Genomic DNA, 19,278 nt, shown 5'->3' with positions numbered 1-19,278 from the left:
GAGTGGATTGCTGGCCAGTTCTTTGCTTCCACTGAATTGTCCTCATTCCTGATCCGTACAGGAGATAGAGGCAAACTTCTCTATTGCGACATTTTTCTGAAAGTATAGGCCACCCTGATGATTCATGAAAATGAAGCTTTCTAATTAAAATTTAGTCAGCAGTTCTAGAACATGTGGGTGGATTTTGCTTTTCTGTTTTGCTTGCACACTATTCACATGCACAGCCCCCCAGAGTCCTGACTGGGAGGGTGGAGAAAGATCACTTTAAGCTGTGCTATCTGGGGAGAAAAAAAAATGTATCTTCCCCCAACATACTCCAGAGATTCTGATATGTATGTATATTTGGGTCAAATAATTGAGCACTCTGATAATTAGATTAAAAATGCTCGTTCATTGAGATTTTCTTTTTAATGACGCTTTGAAATAGGAATTTTCTTTAGACTACAAATATATAAGTGGCTATCTTAATACTATGTATCCAAAGTAGTCCATACTATAGGTATAAGCTATGTCCACATTACCTGATTTAAACTTACCCACTGTTCTCATGTTCACATCGAGATGCACAAATAGGGTGTTCCTAAACCTTTGACTAAACTTAGTAATATTGTAATAATAATGACTTTACCCTTTGTAGCATGGTTTAGAGTTTACAAAGTGCTTTCATATTTGTTGTCTGCCATTACAGAGGGTCACACACATATCCTTCACAGCCTGATTTGAAGCAGGAAAGGGCCAAGCTAAGAACCCCTAACTTAAACAGAAACTTAATTCTAGGCTGCCCGGGACCAGGCCAAGAGTATATGACCACAACCCCTTTGTGTGCATTTGCAAAGTAAAAAAAATTGGCATCACAACTAAGGACTGCATGAGCCAAGTTCTCTGCCTAGAGCCCACTTGTGAGGAGACAGTAAGTGTAGGAACGAAGTCTGGAGGTTCTTTTCCTACCTTTCATTTAAAAAATGGAAACTTTTGATCGGTTGTAGTACACGAAATGATGCATATGCCAATGAGAAGGACATCTATGTGAGTTTGATAGTAGCATATCCAAGAGGGAAGTTGATAGAAATGCCTTTTAATTGTATAGCAGGAGTAGAGAAAAAAAATTTTTTTGAGTCACAAGGATACACACAAGGGCATTTACAAGTACTATTAAATTATTTAGTTTTTATTTTAAAGTGTGAGGAATATAAGATCTGGAAAGAAAGCAAAATTCAATAAGTACAAATAATGTTGGTTATATAGCATTTCTGTCATGGTTGGCTGAGAAGGAAAAGGGAAAAATGAAAAAGGAAGACGGATAATAGGAAAAAAGAGAAAGAGGGGAGTAGAATACAGAGAAAGATGATCAAAGAGAGAAATAGCAGGATTACAGAAAAACAACTGGAAAATTAGTGGGGGGTGGAGTCAGAGTAAGCTCTGAAATAATACTGAAAAATACTCTACTCTGGTTACACCCTGTGGCTAGTTGACCCTGTTAAGCGTTGTTTAAGGCCTTTCTTTAAAATGCTAACTCCTCCTGTGTTTTTCACCTGGACCTCGCGGGGAGCCTCTGCAGACCCCTGCTGGCCACACGATGCATCTGAGGTGTCTGACTTCCTAGGATTTCGGCCCTAAACAGCTCTGCTTAATTAAAAGATGCCCCAGCTAAAACTTGATTATGTTGCAAAAAGAAATCGCACGCATAAGGAGGTTCTTTCCTCTTGTTTGTCCTTAGAGCTAAATGGAAATAAGGCAGAGAGCCAGCCTCTGCTGGCAGATAAAAGGCTCCCACCCCTTCAGTCAGAATCCGAGGTGTACCTCTGAGCACTGTTCACTTAATAGCAATCCACTGTAACTAAGTACAATTAACTGAGCGTTGGAGACTTGCTTTTTCTCCCCACCATGTTTTCAGCTTGAATTTTTAGTTTGCAGAGCTATGTCATCTATGAACGGTGTGAAATTCTTTTGGCTTGGTTATCTTAGAAACTATAGAACAAGTTAAATTTCTTCACAAAGCTTATAAACGTATGGGTCTGCCAACTTTTTACATTATTAAGCCTCACGTCCCACCAGTCTTGTCTACTCCATGGAACAGTGTCTGCGGGCAGCGAATATGAAGGTGGGAGTTACAAACTAGGGACACTCTATATTAAGTTTTAAAAATAAAACGTTGTTACAGTTTTAGATTTCTTTTGTTTTTCTACAGTCACTACATGAGACAGATACTGGAAGCTCTACGCTATTGTCATGATAATAACATAATTCACAGGGATGTGAAGGTAAGTCCTTTTTATCACTATAATGTGCACAAAAAGAAACTGGTAACAGTGATAATGATCAGAAATTTTTCCTTAATATTCTTATGGAGAGCATCTTAAAGTTAATTTTGCTTCCAAATAAAAATATATTTAACTGCTTTATATTTGAAGAGTCGTACTCATTCTTAACAGGAACACTTTTATCATTTCAGTTTCTTCTTATTAAAATGTACACGTATTCCAAACGTTTGTTAATCCTCTTCTGCCATTATGTGCATAAGAGAGAAATGAAAAATCCAACAAATAGTAAGAACCAAACACTATCCTATCCTAAAGTTTATTGGGGGTGGGGTGCGGAGGTGGGGATTTGGGATTGGGTTTCTATAGTAAAAGTTCATCATATACTTACGTTTTTGTAGTTTTGCAGTATAGAATAGTCACCTTTTTTTTTTGCAGTTTTTTTTAACATAGTCTGAAATCATAATCATATATGTAATGTGGTTTTGCACCCTTAGGAATGTGCATATTACCATTATTGAATCTTTCTGCCTGTTTGATCCCAGTATTAAATTCATGACAACTGTCAGTCCCTGGCTCATAACGGTGTCAGGAAGAACATGGGGGCATGCCAGAAAGGAAAACTAGAGTACCTCCCTCCTGATCCCCAGGCCTCGATCACTAAGAGCCCCTGAGGTCTCTCTGGCCCTGTTTGTCCACTTTCTCGCCCTGGTATTTTTTTACTGGCCTCTCTCAAACCCACAGCATCCACAGACATGGTGTTCTCCTTCCCTCAAAAGATATTATCAAAGGCCTGGCTATTTCAATGTATTTTAATGGTTAAGAAAATTAAGTAGAGTTTAGTTAAGTTTTCTATAATGTTTGGGAAATTTTAACTGAAAATTCTCATGGTTAGGAGCTGAGGTAAAGCATGAGCCATTCCAAGACAGTCTAGTGGAATGTCACCATAGCAAATGAAAATAGTTATTGGAGAAATGGACAAAACACACATTACTTGCAAAATCTTACTCTTTTCAAATGTGGCGATAGGAGAATGGGATTGTTATTCTCAGTACTCAATACTGAACAACCCAATGGATACATAGCACTTTTATAAAAGTATTTTTCAGTTATGCAAACAAATCAGAAATCTAAAAAGTAAAAGGAGGGAAACTGCCAATGATAGTAGCGGGCTGTGTTACTCTTCTACATCTAATTAAGGTAAGAAAATGCATATATACAGAGTAAAATATAACTCCTTGTATAACAAAATGTATGATAAAAATGACACTTTGAAAACTTAAAATGTGTAAGCAGATTCTTAGTTCATGTAATAGCATTGCGTTAAAAATACTTTTGCTCAAGAGGCAATTTTATTTTGAATTCTGTTCTTGAAAGGTAATTACAGCAACATCATATAGTAAATAATGATTGGCAACATACTGTACTGTAACTTTCGACAATGTCGTCAGCATTTGATTAGTCATGGTATTTGATATGACGATCCAAAAACCAAATAAAATCCCAAAGTAGTTATATCTGAATATTGTACTTCAGCTTCTCATTTACCTTCTGATTGATTTATTCAACAAATATTCATGTGCCTACTTCATGCGGAATACTGTGCTCGGAGCCCTAAAGGTATCATGGGAGTCTCCTCAGGGAGACAAGGCAACCAGCTGCCACAGAGCATCACAACAAAGCTTCAAACAGCAACTGCCATTTATTTGCTCGCGGTTCTGCAGTCTAGGCAGAGCTTGATGGGGACTGCTCGATTCTGTTTCACAGACTGTTGGCTGAGGCAGCATGGCTGGTACCCCCGGAGGCCTCACTCTGTGGTGTGGCAGCTGAACTATAACTAGAACAGCTGGGGGTTTGTGGGGCCTTCTTCGTAGTCTCTCATTCAGGGTATTTTTCCCTCTCAGTCTCCCTCCATCTTCTCCTCTGTCACTGTCTTTTCTTGTGTCCCCCTTTCTAGCAGGACAGTGTCTCAGGGCTCCAAACAAGCAAAGACAGAAGCTGCCAGGCCTCCTGAAGCCTAGACCTGAAATTGGTGCTGTGTCATGTCCTCTGTATTATGGTAGTCAGTAGGTTACAAGACTAGCCTGGATTCAAGAGGAGGAAAAACAGATTGCACCTTCTGGTTGGAGGAGCGACATATGTGCACAAGGATAGGATAACTTGTTTGTGGCCATGTTTACAGACAGGCAAAACAATTACTGTCCAAGGTAGTGGGTGGGAAATATCATTAAAAGAAAGAGTTGGAGAAACTTCATGGAGGAGGTCATGTTTGAGTCTGGTCTTGAGTCATGAGGCAGTTACATGGAGACAAGAGGGCATTTCAAGCAAAAGGCTCAAAATTAGTTTTGCATTGGATTTTATTAGTTTAGTATTTCTAAGGCACATGCCAAATAATTTTGAGGAAGCACCCAGAAAGGTGCTGAGAAAGGGAAGACAGAAGTAATTCTTAAACAGCAAGTGAGGAGAGACCACCAGAAAAGGTACCATTGTTCAGTTGGCAAGTGGGCTCAACATAGAGTGCATGTTAATGTTGATATTCTTTATATTTCAGGACCTGAAATCTGTACATTTTGTACGGGTAAATGGAATGCTCACATTTAGCTAATTAGTAATGTTGAATTTGGATAGATTTTTCTTAAGACATTCATCCCAAAATATGCACTGAGTGCTTATTGTGTGTCAGGCACTATTCTAGGAACCAGAGCTACACCAGTGAACAAAATAGAATCACTGCCTCCATGGAGCAAGCTGACTTTCTAGTTCAGGGAGACCGACACTAACCAATGAGTGCAAATAAGTCAACTATATAGTAGTAGTATAGTAATTCTTGGCATTGATCCCAAAGCATTAGGTTTTTTCCAAAGATCCTAGCACTATATCGATTAGTATTACTTTTTTTCTTAACTTGGTAGGCATTTCTTTGTGAACTCATGGTAATTGAGTCTAAAAATGTTTGGTTTATATCAAAGTTAGGTTTGACTATGTGGTACCTCGTGACCTGTAGTGGGAACTTGCTTTGGAGAAGCAGTTTCATATGAAATTGCATAAGAAATAATTGTGTCATCCTTTGAAATTGAGCGAAGTGTGTCATCATAGCACAGGTTTCTCCCACCAGCCACACTAGTGGCATTTTGAGCCCTGTATTTTGTTGTGGGAGGCTGTCCTTTGTATTATTGCCTCTACCTAGCCTCTACTCATTGCATGCCAATAGCATTTCCCCAAGCTGTGACAATCAAAAATGTCTCCAGACATTGCTCAAGGTCCCCTGGGGCACAAAGATCCCTGTGGTTAAGACCCACTGTATAATACTACACTGCTCCTGCTTTACCTCCCCACAGGCATTAATTAAGGCATGCATGCTCATTTCTTTTTTCTTTTTTTTTTTTTTTTCAGGGGTTGGGGGGGGAGGTTTTGTTTTTCTGTCCTCTTCCCTTTTATTCCTCTGTTTCTTGTGAGAGGATGTGAAAACTTTCATTATGTTTCATTTCTTTCTCTCTTCTTCCTCTCACCCCTGAATTAAAAGAACTCTAAGAAGAAACAGTACAGTTGGCAAGGTAAATGCAAGTCCTGGCCCCTTGCCTGCCTTCATTAGTTCTCTTAAGCATTAAGAGTCCTCGGGTCTGTCTTGTCTCTCCTAACTCCTGGAGGCAGCCTTACACTGCATCATCTGGGCGTGGAGAGACAAAGCAATTCTTAGACTTTTCTGTGGCTCTGCCCTACTGACGTACAATTTTAATAACTGAAGTTACACTGCTTCTTGAAATGCAAATGGCCATACACACAGTCACTTTCTATTCTGAATGGGGCCTCTGCCCAGGAGGTTTGGGGGCTCAGTGTTTAGTTCTCAGAAGTGTGCAAAACCCCATGGGCAGACAGTCCTAGACACTCAGCCAGAAGCCTCCACCCAAGTGCTTCTGCATGAGCTTCCTTGAAATGGTTTTCCTCCTAACTGGTGAACACGCCTGGCTGCTCTCTTGTCCCCTTCTGTTCTCAGTTCCCCTTTCACCTGCGTAGGGCCAGACTTTATAAACAGGTGTTCATCACATCACACTAGTTCCCATGGCATCATGGAGTTCATACAGTATTTCTTCCTCTGTGACTTTGGGTTGCTGACACTTCTTCCACGTCTCTTACTCCACCTCATGTTGGAGAAAGAAATTGAAATTCTCATTAAAATGAGAACACGTTTATTTTAATCTCTATTATAAGAAACACGCTGATTCCTCTTCTGCATGTCTTTTGTGAGGTTGTTGAACATAATGGACATGTTCAGCTTGAATGTAGGGTTTTAATAATTGTACTTAGAAAAATCCCATGAATTATAAGATCATCTTAAATTTATGTCCTGTTTCTAATTGCTGTGCTTCCCTTCTCCCACCCCACCCTTCCAAAAAAAAAAAAAAATGAACTCCTTGATTTAGAAAGAAAAGGATGAGGGGAGCCCACCTGGCTTAGTCGGTAGAGCATGCAACTCTTGATCTTGGGATTGTGGGTGCAAGCCGCATGTTGGAAGTAGAACTTACTTTAAAAACAAAAAAGATAAAAAGGAAAAGAATGACTGTTTCTCTTGCTTATTAGATGTGAATTCTTTCACTGCTCCCCTCTTTCTGAGCCAGGCCAGCAAGCATGTATGATAAGACCAAGCATTTTTTTTCTATCATGTACAACACCTTTCTAGTTGTAGTAATTCTTCCCACTAATATCAATTCAGTTGGAACTTAGGGGCAGTCCGAGGAAGGTCCATGGTTGAAATGCTTACCAGATTACCAGTATTCCTCCATGGTGTCTTTGTGGTTTGCCACAGCCAGATTTCCTTTCAGCTGGTCTTCCCACATTTGTCTCTAACAACCTCCACCCTGCAGACTGCAAGGCCAGGGGTAGGCTGCGAAGAGTCCTTAAGCAAATATGGGAGATTGACATCTTCCTCTTCTACCCAGGAGGTAGAAATTCTTCCAGGTTGAATAGTTTGTCCTTAAGGTTGCTTTGTCTAGTCTTAATGGTTTGTGTTCCCAATTAATGGTTTGGAAGCTGCCTCAACAAGAGTGAGTATATGGAAAGGATAAAAGGGAAAATAGACATTTGTCAATCCTGTCTTCTATAGTTAAGGTATAATCTCACTGGCCAAGAAGTCAAAATTTGGGGCTTCTGAAATTGTGTTTGACTAACTCACATGCTAAAAACATTGTTTTTCTCAAACCAGTGGTTTCCAGGCAGCAGGGGAGTGAGGGGATGGGCGAAATAGGTGAAGGGGGTTAAGAAGTACGAACTTCAAGTTATAAAATAAATTAGTCATGGAGGTGAAAAGTACAGCATAGGGGATATAGTCAATAACATTGTATAGGGACAGATGGTAGCTACACTTATCGTGATGAGCATTGAGTGATGTACAGAATCATCAAATAACTATGCTGTGCACCTGAAACTAATATAACCTAACATATAACATGATATCCTATATCAGCTATAATAATACAAATTTTTAGAGCACTGTTTTTCTGAAATGCACACTTTAAAGATAGAGTAATTTAGAAAGTAGTATTTCATATAAAATATTAACCATGACATTGAATAGCCAGCTTGCCAATTACACACAAAAATCCAACATGATGTACAATTACCTGTTCAAGAAAGTATCTGTGGTGTTGAAGATAAACATGGTAATCTCAGTGCAGAGAAATAAAATGGGAGGTTTTTTTAAATATTTATTTTTGAAGGAGAGAGAGACACACAGTGTGAGCAGGGGAGGTGCAGAGACAGAGGGAGACACAGAGTCCGAAACAGGCTCCAGGCTCTGAGCTGTCAGCACAGAGCCTGACACAGGGCTCAAACTCCTGAACTGTGAGATCATGACCTGAGCCGAAGCTGGACACTCAACTGCCTGAGCCACCAAGTGCCCCTAAAATGGGAATTTTCTATCAGAATGAGTAACTTAAGGAGAAATTGTACACCTCTTTTCCTGCCTTTTTTAAATGTAGGAAACTCTACCTTGGTAATATGTTTTTTATTTTACTTAAGTTGTGGCAAGGTAAAGTGATTTTTAAAAAAAATTTTTTTATGTTTATTTATTTTTGAGAGACAGTGAGACAGAGTGTGAGCAGGGGAGGGGCCAAGAGAGAGGGAGACACAGAATCTGAAGCAGGGTCAACACTCCGAGCTGTAAGCCTGGCACGGGGCTCGAACTCACGAACCATGAGATCATGACCTGAGCCGAAGCCGGATGCTTAACCGACTGAGCCACCCAGGCGCCCCAAAGTGATGTTTTTAATAATGATTTTTAGGGGAGATGTATATATATTTAAAACTCCGAACTGCAGTGAGATTTAATGCTGTATCACTTATGTAAAAATGATAGCGGTGATCGGACACCTCTGTTTACAGCCAGCACTTAGGGAAATCGCCTGGAGTTCCCAGGTCTGCCTTTGTCTCTGCAAATTAATCAGCCGGAAATTAGATTGCTGCTGTAAAAGAATAGATGTACACTAAAAATATTTGAAGCCAGCATGCATTTACTTCAGACTTTTTTCTGGACATGTTCTTCTCTCAGTTAAGCATTGAACTAAAAAAGAGGGGAAATATTTACTGTTTGTTTTTGATTCTTTTTTAATGAAAATTTTGCAGATGTGTTAGAAAAACCTCTAGTGACTTTGAACACATGGCTCTTGGGGAATCTGTACAGCGTACTGTTTCACATTTGTAATTCAGGAACAAAAAACATGCTATGAGATTAAAGGCTTAGAAGTGCTACGTGAACTTACTTTAAACTTCTTTTTGAGCACTGAAGAAATCACTGGGTAGAGAATAAATGGGTCTTTAAGCAGTCTCTAACAAAGTAACAGGTTACCATGAACATTTATTCAACTTCAGTTTCATTTAACTTTTTGTCTGGTTTTTATGTGAACAGACAATGCAAGTACCGTGGGAGTAGAAAGAGAAAGCAGACTACAGCTCGAAAGGCACGTACAATCTTTGGGGGAAAATAAGACACATTAAAAACATTGTTTTTTCATTACATAGCACAGGATATAGTCACCATCACTTATCTTCCTGACAAGATTACACGGAAGAAAGAAATGACCAAGAAATGCTTACAGTTTAAGTATTTATTTAGACATTGGAGAAAATTGGGGTGACTTATCTATGTATTTCAGTTTTTTCATCAGCAAATTGGCATCCTTTATGGTGGTGATGACTAAAATACATGCAAAGCATAGAGGCAGAGTGCCTGGCCCATAGCAAATGCTTAGTAAATGACAGCTACTTGTAATAGTAACATCAACTGATTTAATAATAGTACCTATGAATTACGTAGTATTTCTCCATTCTACAAATGAAGAACTTAACACTTTAAGAGGGTAAGTAAGTTGCTGAGGATTGTCTGCCTAAGTAAGAGAAGAGGTTCAGCTAGGATCAAACCCAGGGACTCTAACTCCAGAGACCAGTCTCTCAACAACAATACTGTTATACTGCCCTTATCACTCATTCATTAATTTTCATAAAAATTGATTGAGCATATCTACTTGCCAGGTACTATTTGTCATTAATCACATTATTTATATTGAATACAGAGGAAAATTTACAAGATGTGATGAAAATTGGCATATAATGACATTGTATTAGCCTTTTATTTCGACCAAGCCTAACCCAAATATATAAAAACACTGGCTTAATAAATACTGGAATCAATGATTATTGGTCTCACAGTAACATGAGCAGACAATACAAAATAGGGCATTTATAAAGCCTTGGCTTTTTACACTCTACTATTCATACATCTAGATAGGACTTTGGTGAGGAAATTTCTGACTGACTTTTTTTCTTTTACTCATTTTTAAAGTTACCAACAAAACCCTAGGCCCAGGTGGGCCCTTATATTGCCACTACTAGAAAGGAGAAAAGTCATAAACCATTTGCTGCTTTATCCTACAGTCATGAAATGTTTTGTTCTGAATAAAAGCATACACAGTTGAGTTGAAAGAGAAAATGGTCTCTTGCTTTCATATGCAGTGAGATCCTTTTAATATGCTTGACTTTTGCCTCTGAAAGTCTCTGACATCTCAACTTGCAGTATTAGTAGAGCTGGAAAGCGAATTTTATGGTTATTTCTAAAACCAAAGAGGGTTTCTTAGGGCCTGCTATCTCAATCAAGCTGTGACCTGTTAATCATGTAGTCCAGTATCCCTAAATCGCCATACAAACACTTTTCTATTTGCTGGTGTTTTCTAGTCAGAAGTCAACTATAGGGATGTATATGTGGTGAATCAGATTTTGTAAAGAGATTATATAGTGTCTTTTTGAACGTTTTATCTAAAAAAAGAAATATAATGGGGTCTGTGCTGCTTCTGGCTGATGCAAGACAGGTGAGGATGTTTTTTATTTCGATTAAATAATTCAGTTGCTGACAGTTCCCTCTCTGGTGCAGAACATAAAAAATGGGCTTAAAAATGCTATATGGAAGGAAGCAAACTATTAGCAGAACCTGGATGACCAAAAGATGCCTTTTCACAGAATTGTAAGTCAAATCTTTCTCCGTAATGGATGTGCAGGTCCTTATTTTTCTCAGATGGCTGACAAAAGAGTAGTATGATGTTAGTACGACTAAAAATGAAAATCCAATAAATGTGGTTCCAATGAGACCTGCGGTCTGAGAGATCACGGCGCCTAGTTCTGTCTGCCGATTATAGCACACGTTCTCTTCTCCTTTTGTAGCCTCTACAACTGAGTAGTATATGATAACTGGAATAATTATGCCGAGTACAACTCCCCATATGTAAACACACAGTTTTCTAGCAAAGTTGGGCTGGCGAAATTTTTTCAGTAAGTGGCCATAAAATACTCTCTCATAGCACGAAGTGGTCTCTTGGACTGAATCCTTTTTCATTAAGGTGGCATAGCGGCTTATGGCAATCCAACTTAAAATTAAGACGCTGACAAACATACTCACGTGCATGGATAGAGTACCCAAAAAATTGACCACCGTGCATCGTGCAGATCGATATTCCCATTGAAAACCTTTCAGGAAATAGATACCCATGAAAGGCATGGCACTACACACAAGCAAGTTCGCAGTCACAAGATGTGCTAGGTAGATGTGCGTTGATGTCTTCTTGCCTATTTTTGTTAAGAATACCCATTGAGAGAGAGAATTTCCAAAGAGACCAATGATGCAGAGGAAGGTATAAATGATTGGTAGAGCCATGGAAGAGATCCTGGATGGTTGAATACATGTTGAGTTGTTATTCATTTATAGCAAATTTTCTTGAATTTTGTCACAGGTGCTAGAACAGAATTGCAGACATTTAATATTAAAATTATAGATGGTATTTGAATAGTTTTTCCAAAGCATTGGATGAAATAAAATAGTAATGTAAATGTACTGGATGGAAAGGGAAAGTACAGAGGCTTTCTCACCTTTTCTAATCACAGTTGTCCACTGGAAATAAAAGAGGTGATTCTGGATAGTGCCTTGGTCTAAAAACCAAAATTTGATACAAATAGTTAAATTCCTGAGATTTATCATTCTTTGGCTTCTGCCTAGAAAGGTAATTAAAATATTTTAAGGCACATGCAAGCACTACATACTGGCCAAAGGAAAGTTGCAAAAAATATTTTGTGGCCACATTAATAGAAGAATGATTTTTAATTATCACCTTAATTGTACATAAATTGTACATGCTTTTCAAAATGGTGTCTTTTCATGGCTAGATTAAAGCACCTATCTATAATCTAATACTATTGGAATCCTCTCTGTTTGTATTTCACAAGTAAACTTGTGTGGGGGATGGGCTAAATGGGTGATGGTATTTGTTTTAAGTTTATTATTTTTGAGAGAGAGCACAAGCATGAGTGAGGTGGGGGTGGGGGGCAGAGAGAGAGGATCCCAAGCAGGCTCCACACCATCAGCATGGAGCCTGATGTGGGTGGGGCTTGAATTCACGAACTGTGAGATCATGACCTGAGCCTAAAATTGTCTGAGCCACCCAGGCACCCCAGGGTGATGGGCTTTAAGGAGGGCACTTGCTGTGATGAGCACTGGGTGTTGTATGTAAGTGATGAATCACTGAATTCTACTCCTGAAACCAATATTACACTAATGTTAACTAACTAGAATTTAAATAAAAATTTTGAAGTTTAAAAAAAAAAAGAAGTAAACTTAATTCTACACAAATACTCCGACAAGGTCCTGGATTGAACAGAAGGCAGGTACGGTTGACCAAGGATAGACACCAAAATTTCAGGGTCTTTACCAAAAGGCATCAGTAATTTCTTATTTTAAATGTTTAATGCTAAACTGCCATACTTCAATTTTTTAAAAAAATCTTTAAAATTCTATGTCAAAACTGTAGTTGCTACGCTTGTTGGTTAGAGTGCCCTCATGTGTCTTTGTGTATAATTTAGCATCTTGGTTTTTCAAAGAATATGATTTTTTAGAAGATATTTTAATCATAGCATAAATGCAGGCGTGGATTTTGCTTTTTTTATGTTTCATTTTAATTTTTTTTAAGTTTGTTTATTTTTAGTAAGCTCTACACCCAACGTGGGGCTCAAACTCATGACCCTGAGATCAAGAGTCACACGCTCTTCTAACTGAGCCAGACAGGGGCCCCTATGTCTTATTTTTAAATCTTTCTTGCATCAAATGGTACACATGAAGTGTTGAAGAGTCACACACAAACTCTTTTTCATTATTATTTTTATCCTTTGTACCTTTCAGGTGGGAATAACAAGTTATTGGATTCTGGTCAGATAAGAATCATGAGCTATATTCAGAATGTACCACATTTCTGTTTTTATCACCATAGCTTTCTAGGTACCACATTCTCTTTTATAAAAATCTAGAGTGGGGATTCTCAATCTTTTTTTAAATTACATCCTGTCTTGATAAACACAAAAATGTTCCCATGCGTCTGCCTTCTGAGATGCCATGCACCACCTTCTTATATGCCCACAGCCCCTTAGAGCTATTTCACTCTCTACCCCTCTTCAGAGGCACACTTTTTAATATTTGCATCTTGGATTACAGAAATAGGGAAGGGAGGGCACCTGGGCGCCCGGTTGTTGGAGCTCGCAACTTTTGATGCTTGGGACTGTGAGTTCGAGCTCCACATTGTGTATAGAGATTACTTACAAATAAAATCTTTAAAAAAAAAAAAATAGAGTTTTCTTCCAAATACATTATTATAATTTTTAAATAATTTTTTCAGCTAAGCAGTCCCCACGCAAGGGCTTGAAAGCTTGAGAGCTGTACAGTGTCTCTAGGTTCAATACTGAGACCCTTAATTAATGTCTACCACTGTCTATCATTTTATTTCTTTGCAATTTTTATTGAGAAAACAGTCCATATGGTTCAGTGTTAGTTTATATCTGAGTCCAGGACAGCCTAGCAAATTAGAATTGGGTTGCAGGGGTGTCTGGGTGGCTCAGTTGATTAAGCTTCTGAGTTCAGCTCAGGTCATGATCTCATGGTTCGTGGGTTCAAGCCCCACATTGGGCTCTGTGTTAACAGCTCAGAGCCTGGAGCCGGCTTCTTATTCTGTGTGTCTGTCTGTCTCTCTCTCAAAAATAAATAAACATTAAAACAGAAAAAAAGAATCTGGTTGCAGTTAGTGTATTACCAGTTGTAAATATGTAAAGCCTAACCTGTAACTTGACTGATTTAAAAATTAGTCAAATAGAAAGTGAAATAAGCCAGTTTATTTCCTAAGAAAAACTTATTTGATCCAAGTAGATTTTTATGTGAGAAATGAAGCTTCCTTTTCTAATGATATTAAAAAAGAACCCTACCCCCCAGCCATGTGCAGATAATGCACTATATATTAAAATCCAAAAAGGTAATAGTGCTTCTGTATTCCCTTTTTGCAAACTACACCGCCTCATACGGCGTCTGCTGCTATCTATTACTGTTGCCTTTGCTTTTCTATTTCACACTTAGCAAACACTTCCAAACAGAAAGGAGGTAAAAAGACCGTAATGATCAGTTTTCAAAATGTAAACACTTTAGTCCTATTAGAGTTTTTATAGAGTAAACTTTTAAGCTAGAGGTTAAGTGATCAGTCTTACCTGTATGAGTCGTTTACACCAGCCCAGGCTCTGCTGTTCAGGACAGGGATGCTAAATTCCAGACTGAAAATTCTCTGACCACCCGGTATCTTTCAAGTCTAGTCAGTGTGAATAGATTCTTGCATGACACATACTATAGTAGGGGGGAAAAAAAGGAAATTAAACAGTATTGAAGAAATTCAATAGTTATGGTAAATGTAGCAACTACCTCTGAAAAAACCTCATTTCTCTATTTCTGTAGTGGGAGGAAGTTTGGTGGACAATATATATATTGTACTTCCTTATGATTATTTCGTGAACCAGTTTTACCTCAAGTAGCTTTATTAGCATGCTTGGCTGATGTTAATTAAGTTCAAAGGTTTAGTCCCCCATAGCTAGTTTTATACATCACAGTGGTAGAAGGAACCGCTTCATAATAACCCAAGAAAATACTGGTACAAACCTGTCTGTAAAATCTCCTGCGGATGGTTCATTTGCAATTCATCTTTACCAAGAATAAAGGGAAAGAAAACCCAGACTTTTCTTACCCGTAGCAGCTTACTAGAATCAAATTATCATATAACCAGAACAGAACTTCATGATCATCTTTGGGAAAAAGCCTTTGTTTTAAGGGTAAAGAGTTGAGGGTGGGAGCAGTGCACTGTGAGTACAGACTGCGCCCAGGGGTTTGGATCCCAGCTTGGTTACCAAGTGAACCTCTCCATTGTACTTTGAATTGCCCCGTGTGGTCCTCCATTCAGATTCAAAGTAGTATACATTGTTGGAGCATTTCTTAATGGATTTGGAGAATCCTGGAAAGTGCCAGAATCCGAAGACCAAATATTCCTTGGATAAAATGAGTAGTTCTATTATGATGTAAAGAATGGTGAAACTAGTTTTATAAAGAAGATGGTTATTAATGAGTCTGTGGACTAGTAACTAAATGCAAGCTAAGTGCGCACCAGACTTGCATCACACATTTACCCTTCCTTGTGTCAGTGAAACCACTGGGAGTCTGAGAATGGGAACAGAAATGTAATTTCGTCAAGCCTGAGCACTTCAGTTATCGGTAAATCTTCACTCAGAATTAATAGAAGTACCTTGCCATTTCTCATAACCCCCAATGCATATCTTATTTCATGTTGATTGCACAAATCCTCCCTAATGTTTGCAAATTGTGCTCTCTAAAACAAAAGTGAGAACTACCTGAGTGGATTTTGTCCTGCTGCTGTTCTTTGTAATGCTTGCCCTCACTTCATTATGAACAGTGACTCATCCAGAATTATATGGCCATTGATTGCACAGTAATTTGGACTCTGGAATTCCTATCATTTTTACTTCAACAACTTTTCATGTTCCAGGAAGGAATTACTTAGAACAACAAAAAAAAGTTTGAAGTAATTTAGAGAAGAAAGAATGGAAGGGGAATGCTGTGTTTATAAGCAATTGAGAGAGAATTTTAATATTACCACTTTGAGGCTTAAGCACCTTTAGTCCAAGAAAAAGAAAATGTCCTTGCTCTCCACAGCCTTTCCTTCATTGTCCCCAAACTCAGTAAATGGTACCATCACCTCCTCAGTTATTCAAGCGAAAAACCTAGGAATCATCCTCGATTCCCCTCTTTCCTTCACATCTCACATCCAGTCAATTCCTATAGCTTCCACTACCACCACCAGTATTAGCCACATCGCATGAAAGCTTATTATGTGCCAGGCATTCTGGTCTGTGTTTTACATATTCAATCTTCACAATACCCTGTGAAATAAGTAGTATGAAATATATTTAATTTAAAGGTGAGGAAAACAACCTCAGAAAATGTCACATAAGTTGCATGACATCACGTAGCCATCTGTCCTCACTACTTGGTGGCTGGCTTACACACACACACCCAGCAAGTGATTGGAGAAAAGAATGCAATGTCTTTTTTTTTTTTTTTTAATCTATCTCTAAAATCAACATTGTCACTTCTGCAGTATTATGTTGGTCCCACAGAGCCAGCAGTGATTCAGTGTGAAGAGGTAATTAGCAGGAGGTGATGATCATTGGGAGCCATCTTGGAAGCTGGCTACCACAGGATGTCAGTCAACCATTGGACCAGGGAAGAGTCAACTTATTAAAATAATTGTCAGGCAACTGATCATTTATTGAGCAAGAATGCCTGGATGGATGTACGTTTTGCCATTTCTTCCTGTCTTGATTTTTAGTGCTCTGTATTAAACAGTGCAATTCATTTAATGAATATTTATTGGAGTTCCTACTTTGTTTCTAGTGGTGTGTGGAAATTCAAGAGTGATTGAACAAGCAAGCCAAGAATTCAGATTAATATGTGATGTGTGATACAGACTTTAAATGCTCTACAAATTAGCAAAAGGAGAAAACAATCATAATGGTTCTGAAAGGCCAGAGGAACTAGAAGGAAAGAGAACACGTACTAAGCAACATTTCTGTGCTAGGTACTGGGCAGAGTAGTTTACATAGGAGAGCTGTAGCAATGAGTGGCAGAGGTCCCATTTTATATGTGAGGAAACTGGGTCTCAAAGAGGTAAATAATATGTTAAATAGCATGCCCAAGGTGACACAACTAGTAAATTAACTTGAAAGCACGTGACTTTTTTTTTTTTTCTCCAATCTCATCCTTTGCCTTAGAAAGCAGGAATTACTGGTCTGTCTTGGGGGTCAGTTGTACCTGGTGTTACTTATGGGTAAGGAAACTGAGGTCAAGTTTTGAATACTTTCTAAAGATATTTTTTTATGTTTGTTTGTTTATTTTGAGGGTTGGGAGGACAGAGGCAGAGAGAGAATCCCAAACAGGCTCTACACTGTCAGCATGGAGCCCAACGCCAGGTTCGAACTCACGAAGCATGAGGTCATGACCTGAGCCGAAATCAAGAGTCAGACCCTTGGGGCGCCTGGGTGGCTCAGTCGGTTAAGCGTCTGACTTCAGCCCAGGTCATGATCTCACAGTTCGTGGGTTTGAGGCCCACTTCGGGTTCTGTGCTGACAGCTTGGAGCCTGGAGCCTGCTTTAGATTGTGTGTGTGTGTGTGTGTGTGTGTGTGTGTGTGTGTGTGTGTGTGTCTCTGCCCCTCCCCCGGTTGTGCTCTCTCAAAAATAAATAACATTAAAAAAAAAAAAAACAAGAGTTGGACACTTAACCACCTGAGCCACCCAGCCACCCCACAGTTTTGAATACTTTTAACTTTGTTCAGACAGGGTTTCCTATTCTAGGCTCTAAGGTAGCAGAATTGACTATGGAAGAAATCAAGTCCTATTTTTTAGTCTTTGCAAACTTTGGACTTCAAGCTAATTTTTAGCCATTAATAACAGTATAAATTCTTTTTGATTGAGGTGATTTTGAATTCCTTAATGGAAACATAAGGACTTTTAAAACTTCTGCTTTTCTAAGAAATACTACAATTGGTAGGAAAATGTAAATATTAGAGAATACTAAATTCACAAAAACATGACTTGTCAGGCAGAAATTTCAGGGATTACAAGTGCTCTGTAAAAGTGGCCCCTTGGACTTTTCTCATTCAGGCCACCAGGAGTTTTCTTTGGTTCTCATTCATCTTTCCCATTCATCCCTCTTCAAAGTTGTGCTTCTGTACTCCAAGTGCAAATACTCTTGTCCAGCACTTCTAATCATTTCCTACATCATTTGCCAAACACTGATCTCCTAGATGTTGTGCTCTGACCTTTATGATTTACTTCTTGAGGTATTAGAGTAGTTCCCCCAGAATATAAGCCCTGCCTTGTGCTAAGTTTCCTGCTTTTGACATATTCGTGTATCAAGTGAATGTTTCACCCCAGAATTCGTGTGGAGAGTCGTTCGGCAAGAATGGTTCAGAGGGCAAGCATGTGGTAATTGATTTTGACAACCCATGGTGAGCTATATAAAGCAACAGTGCATGAGACTTTTCCAGACTCACATGGATTAGAGGGATCAGGATTAGGGTCCCTTACCAATTCCCCTCAGAGCCAGAACCCAGAGGACACCAGACAGCTCACTCATACCTGAACCTCTGTGTTTCAGCCAGACACTTATTTTAGGTTAGGGTCTAAACTGGCTTTAGTTAGCCTTTTTTGAGTACTCTTTCTGGCATCAGGAGTTCAAGCAACAGGAGGCTGGTGTGCAGGAAGAGAAGGTAGGCCTAACTTACGTAGTCTGTGTTAAAACATCATGTTCAAAAGGTAAGTAGTTCTCCCAAAGGGGGGCGGTGGAAGCCTCTTATCCAGTTCAGTGCACACCCAAGCCAGTGGTTACCTTTAGGAGGAGTGCAGCACAGACCTGTTACTAAAGCTGTGGTTTGTTCAATGCTTGCTGAGCCCCCTGCTCCCTTCAGGATGTGGTGTCTGGCCACAGCCGCATCTCCAGGGTGCTGTTCGCTGGCCCCCGCTGCTACAGCGAGCAGCTGTTCTTGCGGCTGGCCCACCCTTAATCAGGGTGTAAAGAGCCTCTACTTTGAGGAGCTGATTTCTCAGCAAATTGTGGGAGTATTTCCCTCAAGAACAACTTCAAAAACAGCAGAAATTACGGTCCGGAGTTGGGAAGTTGATAACCGCACAGAAAAGTGATGAGCTTTGTAAGAAGGGTCCAATGACAAAACATAAATGGACCTACTAATCAAAGTTTCATTATATTTGGCTTTTGCCTTTTCACGTAGGTTTGCATGCAGTGGCTAGACATGGTCTTCTAGAAAGGCACACCACGGAAACACTGTAGCAGTCTCGGTGGCAGTCCTAAGAATTAGAAAGACCTAGGGGCACCTGGGTGGCACAGTCGGTTAAGCATCTGACTTCAGCTCAGGTCATGATCTCACAGTTTGTGAGTTCGAGCCCCGCATCGGGCTCTGTGCTGACAGTTTGGAGCCTGTTTCAGATTCTGTGTCTCCCCCTCTCTCTCTGCCCCTCCCTTGCTTGCACTCTGTTCTTTCTCTCTCTCTCTCTCTCTCTCCCTCAAAAAAAAAAAAAAAAATAAAAAAATT

General features: G+C 39.3%; 2 protein-coding genes across 9 annotated transcripts in view; one reads left to right on the top strand and one right to left on the bottom strand.

Annotated features, from left to right (window-relative positions):
• Positions 1-19,278, top strand: part of CASK (calcium/calmodulin dependent serine protein kinase) — a 353,026-nt gene that overhangs the window by 167,600 nt on the left and 166,148 nt on the right. For all 8 annotated transcript variants that reach the window (XM_049643727.1, XM_049643725.1, XM_049643728.1 and 5 more), the window contains exon 5: positions 2,189-2,261. In XM_049643727.1, the coding sequence (XP_049499684.1) occupies positions 2,189-2,261 (73 nt within the window). The remainder of the gene's footprint in view (positions 1-2,188; positions 2,262-19,278) is intronic.
• Positions 8,728-15,055, bottom strand: GPR82 (G protein-coupled receptor 82). Its single transcript, XM_049643731.1, has 3 exons — positions 14,316-15,055; positions 11,667-11,726; positions 8,728-11,533 (listed from the first exon to the last, which is right to left on the bottom strand). Exon 3 carries the CDS (start codon positions 11,497-11,499, stop codon positions 10,489-10,491), a length of 1,011 nt encoding a protein of 336 aa, XP_049499688.1. The 5' UTR covers positions 11,500-11,533; positions 11,667-11,726; positions 14,316-15,055; the 3' UTR covers positions 8,728-10,488.

Source organism: Panthera uncia, chromosome X (assembly GCF_023721935.1).
Source record: "Panthera uncia isolate 11264 chromosome X, Puncia_PCG_1.0, whole genome shotgun sequence".
Lineage (NCBI taxonomy): Eukaryota > Metazoa > Chordata > Mammalia > Carnivora > Felidae > Panthera > Panthera uncia.
The sequence above is the reverse complement of the archived record's forward strand: the minus strand, read 5'-3'. Positions and strand labels throughout refer to the sequence as shown.

Excerpts from the sequence above, each read along its gene's own strand:
- GPR82 (XM_049643731.1), bottom strand. The coding sequence starts at position 11,499 with ATGAATAACAACTCAACATGTATTCAACCATCCAGGATCTCTTCCATG.